Source organism: Corvus brachyrhynchos, unplaced genomic scaffold (genome assembly GCF_000691975.1).
Source record: "Corvus brachyrhynchos isolate BGI_N302 unplaced genomic scaffold, ASM69197v1 scaffold395, whole genome shotgun sequence".
NCBI classification, from domain to species: domain Eukaryota; kingdom Metazoa; phylum Chordata; class Aves; order Passeriformes; family Corvidae; genus Corvus; species Corvus brachyrhynchos.
In genome coordinates, this window is record NW_008238340.1 from 1,618,890 (window position 1) to 1,624,721 (window position 5,832).

Consider the following 5,832-nt stretch of genomic DNA (forward strand, 5'->3'; position numbering starts at 1 on the left):
GGCTCTCTCCCCCTCCCCAGGAGCCCTGTGTGGCTGCACTGGCACGGGTGGAGCGGACGGACTTCCTCTCGCCCATGTGCATCGGCGAGGTGGCCAACGTCAGTGCTGAGATCACCTACACCTCCCGGCACTCTGTGGAGGTTCAGGTCAATGTGATGTCTGAAAACATTTTAACAGGTGGGTGGCTGCTGGTGGCTGTGTTCCAAAACTCCAGGAATAATGGTGTTAAGCTGAGAGCTCGCAGCGGTGACCCCATCCTCTGCTCTGTCACTGGCAGCATTCGGCAGAGGGGAGAACTAGCGTGTTCTAGAGCTGGGGGTGCAGGGAGGGCTGGTGCTGAGGGGGGAGGCCAGGCAGGCTCCCTGGGGTTTATGGCTCCATTGTAGTGAAGAACAGCAAAATCTGCTGGTAGCTCTTCCTGCCTGATTTGCTGCCTGTGGCTTTCTTTGGCCTGAAAAAGTCCCTTTTCCTGCTGTTGCTGTGACAACCAGTTCCGCTTGCTGGGACACCTTCCCAAAAGTGCATTATCACATCTGCTGCAAGCTATAGCCTGGCAGCAGCCAGCAGGGCAAGGGGCCACCGATGCCAGTGGCATTGCTGGTGTGTGCCCGACCCCAGACCGATGGCAGGTACAGCACTGCTGGCCTTGGCAACATCACCTGCTGCCCCCTTCTCCTCCAGGGGCAAAGAAGGTGACGAACAAGGCGACACTGTGGTATGTGCCACTGTCCCTGAAGAATGTGAATAAGGTCCTTGAGGTTCCCCCCATCCAGGTAGGACAGCTCGCTTGGGTCCCTCAAAACTGGAACTTGTCCTCTCTGGGGAATGGCACTAACCTGGCCCTGCTGGCACTCCCAGCTGTGCCAGTGGCTTTGCCAACCCCCTTCTTACCAGCCTTCTATTCCAGTATGCGAGAAAGGAGCAGGAGGACGAGGGGAAGAAGCGTTATGAGGAGCAAAAGCTGGATCGGCTGGAAACTAAGCAGAGAAATGGTGATGTGATCTTACCTGTCATCAACCCAGGTAACACGGGCAGTGTGTAGCCAATGCAAATTGCCCAGCAGTACTGGGAGGCCATACTGGTCCCCAGGGCAACTCCAGCCATCCCCAGGGCCCTGTAGCTGCAAGTGTGCGTTCTGAAACACCACACCAGGGATGGGGACGGGATTTTGGAGGCACAGTGTGTGAGTGGAAGGGGAGCTGAATGGATACCTGTAATGCCCTGCAGGGGCTGGTGGGTGAGATCTCCTCTCCAAAACCTGGTTCCTGTATCACTCCTTGCATCCCTTGTGTGCTTGTGTGCAGCTAGAGGTGGTTTTGCTCAGCAAGGGGTAAAGGCAAGTGCTGGGCAAAGGTGGCCTCTAGGCCTGGCTGGGGTCTTCAGGCAGAGGTGGAGAGGTGGCACGTGGGGAATGTTGGGGGAGGTGATGGGGGATGAAAGTTGCTCAAATGCTTTTTTCCCCTCTGTCCTCCCTGCTCACAGATAGGCAGACAAAAGGTAAGGCTTGGTGGGCACTGCTGCATGGGTGGTCACCCTGAGTGGGACTTGGCTGCTTTTCCCTCCTCTGAGCTTCTTTAACACCTCCCATTAGATAGAAAACACAGCCACTTCTGAGAGAGGATTTCCTCTGCTGGGAGTTCGGGGGTGTGACTTCTGTCACCTGGAGGTTGTGGTGGGACAGGGGTCACCATTATGTGCCAGGGTTGGGGGGGATGAAGGTGACGGTCTTCCCACCAAGGGGAGAACAGGGCTCTGTGCAGCAGGGTTTGGCAGGTTCAGCTGAGGGGGAAGCAGACAGCCGTGTGACCCAGTTCGCTCCTGTTTGCTTTCATGCTCTTTGAAAGCTTGAAAAGAAAGAAATGAGCTGAGCTAGAATAAAGTGGATGGGTGGGGATTAGAGGGAGGCAGCAACCCATCAGGTGGTGAACAGTCTCTGCTCTGCTCTTGGAACTTCTCCAGCCTGGTTTAACCACTGGTTTCAAAATAGTTCAGCTTTGTACAAGCCAGCTCCATATTTTCTTCCTTTGGACAACTTTAGATGGGAGTATACGGGGGTGTATGGGTGCCAGCTGAGCAGTTCTCACCTTGCTTTGCTCTCTAACCAGAGCCACACACTGTTGGCTACAGCCAGTCCAGCCTGATCCACCTGGTGGGCCCGTCGGACTGCACGCTGCTGGGCTTTGTGCACGGAGGTGAGTGAGCACTGCCCTGCGCAGCAGCTGGGTGGCAGGTCCAGGTGGCTTTTCCATGGAGCAAAGTGTGGTAGGAGAGTGTTTTTGGTAGGCTTAGTGTTTTTGGTGGGCTCTGCCTCTGGAGGCACACAGGCCCCTTTGCCTTGACTGTCAGGGCCAGAGTTGCTTCAGCTGAGATGAAAGCTTCATCTTTTTCTGTGCCCCAAAAACTCATGCACTCGACCTGTAAATCCTACAGTTTTGTCATTGCCTCTGAGATTGCAAATCCCGGAGTACAAACACCCAGCGTGTGGCTGCAATTAGCTGAAGTCATTTCCTCTTGGCGGGCAGTGCCCATCACCTGCAGGGCCGGCACGTGTGGTGTAAGCCTAGGGAGAGGTGTGTTTTCTGAGGGCTGGGATAACACACCTAATTATGTCCATTAAAAAACAACCAACATGGCTCAGAGCTGTTTGGAGGTTTGTGGGACTGTTACGATCCAGTTTTAAGGTTCTTAGAAATGCCTCTGCCTGAATTAAGGTGCAAATGAGACCATATGCCAGTGACAATAGTAAGGGTTTTATTTGATGGTAAATATGAGAGAGAAAGAAGGAAAGAAAGAAGTAGAAAATAGGTGGGGGGACAGAAAGAGTGACAGGGACAGAATAAGGAAAATCCCACCACTCTGTGGATCCCAGCTATGTTCATTGATCCTCTCCAGCTGGTCGTCTTGGTGGTGAAGGTCCCCCCAGAAAGCATAGAATCCCATGGGTATATATGCTCAGGCTAGGTAGGCATGTCCAGGCATGGGGGGCAGTCTCTCACAGCAGACTCTGGGTCTTGTTGCATCGCATGCAGTCCTGTGAGGCCAAGCCTCTCATGTGAATGTCCCGTGGATGTGCCCTGTGGGGTTGGGGGTTCCACAGCTGGGCCGGTTTGTGTAATCCGAGGATGGGTGTTTATTGCCTCTCACCAGAGGTTGCACCATGCACCCAAAATCTCCTCCTCCCACCCCAGTTGGGGGGAGTCTGTGTAAACCTGGCTTCTGTGAGCTGTGCTCTTCCCTCCCCCCACCCCAAACTCAGCTGGAGGCTTTGGCCTATTGTGGATGCATACCTTTCCCTCAGCCCGAGGTGACTGAACATGGGTTTCCTTATCTAATCAGCAGTTCAACTTACAGTCCAAAGTTCTTCAGTGAGGTTTCTGTAGCTGCAGCTTCTTTAAAACTTTATATCAATGTTTGAGGCATGAACTGTTTCAGTCTCTGACAGGGACTGATATTGCCTTGCAAGGGTGAGGTTTGCTCAGAGAAATTTGAGAGAGACAGAGCTGACCGAAATCTTAATCACAGGTCTGTGAGGATGTCGCTGTGGCACTGACAGGAATCCTTGTGCTGGTACTGGGTTTTCCTGAAGTTGGGACTCAGTCTCCGGTCCAATTCCTCAGCATAGCTTTGTCCATGCTAAGGCCTTACGGACTTTTGTGTGGTTTTCCCCAAATCCCACTGATTTCCCTGAGACAGGACCCTCTCCTTCCCCTCACAGGTGTCACCATGAAGCTCATGGATGAAGTTGCTGGCATCGTGGCTGCCCGCCACTGCAAGACCAACATCGTCACTGCCTCAGTGGATGCCATCAACTTCCATGAGAAGATCAAAAAAGGTACCAAGGGTGGTGGCAGGCACAGTGGTCTTCTGTGTTGCCACACCCTGGCTCCCTTGGGTGTGCGCTCAGGACATGCTGGCAGAGAAGTTTAATCCCTGTTTGGTTTGTCCCGTGCTCCGCTTAAGACACAGCTTAAGCATAAAATATGCGGGACCCCTTGCTCCCTTCACCAGCTCCTCTCTGCTTCACAGGCTGCGTCATCACTGTCTCAGGACGCATGACATTCACAAGCAATAAATCCATGGAAATAGAAGTCTTTGTTGATGCTGACCCGTTTGTGGATGAGCCTCGGGAGCGGTACCGTGCTGTCAGCGCCTTCTTCACCTATGTGTCCCTGAGCAAGGAGGGGAAGCCCCTGCCCGTCCCGCAGCTGCTGGTAAGAGCTTTTCTCTCTGGACTGGAGCCAGCAGAGCCATCACCTCTCCTGCTCCTCCTGGGGCAGAGCCCAGCTGGCCTTTTTGTCCAAGAAATCCTCTTCCCTTGAATTACTCAGCAGAAAAATATGAGCACGAATGAGACTTTCCAGGGCAGGTCGCAGGGGTTTATGTTTGTTTTTGTTATTGTTTTGGGTTTGTTTGGTTTGGTTTTATTTTTTATTTCTTTTGAAAATTGCTGATGGGGAGGTTGGGGATTTTCTCCTTTCTCATGGTAGAGGACAGGCTGCATGCGGGCCCTGCACCTGGGGACCCTGAGTGGCAATGGAGCCCCCCATATCCCTAATTTCTGCTCCCCGTGGTATCCCTATTCCAGCCTCCTGCCTATTTTAGCTCCCCTAATCCTGGCAGGGCTTTGCTGATGTGGCGCTCCTGACTGGGGCTGTTTGTTGGTTAATATTTGATGTGGCACAGGTCTCCTGCTCGATGCAGGAGCACACTGGCAGTCATGTTGTGTGTTTGACAGAGGGCAGCTTCCCCCTCTGTGAGGGGAGGTGTGTTTCCCTCCTGCACACACTCGCAGCACACTGATGCCTCGGCTTTGCATTTGTTCTGTGGCCTCAGACGGAGACAGAGGATGAGAAGCGTCGCTTCGAGGAAGGGAAGGGCAGGTACCTGCAGACCAAAGCCAAGCGGCAGGCGCAGATGCAGGAGGCTGCCCAGCAGTGACCTGTCCGGCACCCTCGCCACCAGTGCCCGCCGAACATCCAGGTTGTTCCCATTCGTTTTGTGTCCAGTCTGCGCCAGCCCCATGCCTCTGCCCGCCCCAGCCTGCTGCCGCCGTCGCTGCTTTGCTGCTGATGGGCTCAGCACCGTAGACCTTGTGCTTCAGGGTGGCTGAAGCTCCCTGAAAGCCTCCAGGAGTCTTCCCAGGCACTTGCCATCCGCCTCCAGAGCCGTTGTCACTGTTTGATCCCGTTGGTGACGCTCCTGCCTGTGTCAGAGCCAGGACGGAGGCGTGTGGTGGCTTGAGGGGCGTGTGAGGCCGTGAGTCTTTGTGCTGCTGTGTGCGACTCGCTGGTTTGTCCTACCATGCACACCAAAGCTTTTGTACGTGTCGTGCCGCGCCAGGGCCGCACTGAATGTCTGTGACATCTCTAGGTAGTTCTCTGTGCACATCTAAGTTATTTAAGGAATCCTGTGGCATAAATAAAGTCTGTTTCATTGACTGGAATGAAAGGCTGACACCTTTATTTCAAACAATTGTGCTTTTTCTCCCTCCCCCAGATCCGCCCATGTTCCCCAAGTGGCGCCGGGCTCTCCCGACCGTGTTTTTAAGGAAGTCTGGCTGTTTGAGCGGCACCCCCAGAGCAGTTCCTGCTGGAATGGGTTCCGGGTGTGAGATAGTAAACAATAAACTACCTGACAGGAGGTTGTAGTGAGGTGAGGCCTGGTTTCTTCTGCCGTGCCTGCAGTGAGAGGACAAGGGTTAATGGCCTTAGGCTGCAAGAATGGAAATTCAGGACAGATAATAGAAAATGTTTTCCCTGTTCAGGTGCTTAGGCAGCAGGAAGGTGGTGTAGGCCAGCACGCCTGGAGCTCTTCAGGAGCTGCTGCACCTGC

The 5,832-nt window shown here is 53.8% G+C and overlaps 1 protein-coding gene across 1 annotated transcript in view; it reads left to right on the top strand.

The window, feature by feature from the left end:
* The window catches only part of ACOT7 (acyl-CoA thioesterase 7), an 11,708-nt gene extending 6,265 nt beyond the window's left edge, over positions 1 to 5,443 (top strand). Inside the window, exons 4-11 of the mRNA XM_008634276.2 lie at positions 21 to 177; positions 682 to 773; positions 908 to 1,022; positions 1,483 to 1,497; positions 2,106 to 2,192; positions 3,716 to 3,832; positions 4,027 to 4,211; positions 4,834 to 5,443. Coding sequence (XP_008632498.2) covers positions 21 to 177; positions 682 to 773; positions 908 to 1,022; positions 1,483 to 1,497; positions 2,106 to 2,192; positions 3,716 to 3,832; positions 4,027 to 4,211; positions 4,834 to 4,938 — 873 coding nt within the window. The 3' untranslated portion in view covers positions 4,939 to 5,443. The remainder of the gene's footprint in view (positions 1 to 20; positions 178 to 681; positions 774 to 907; positions 1,023 to 1,482; positions 1,498 to 2,105; positions 2,193 to 3,715; positions 3,833 to 4,026; positions 4,212 to 4,833) is intronic.
* Positions 5,444 to 5,832: the final 389 nt, after the last annotated feature.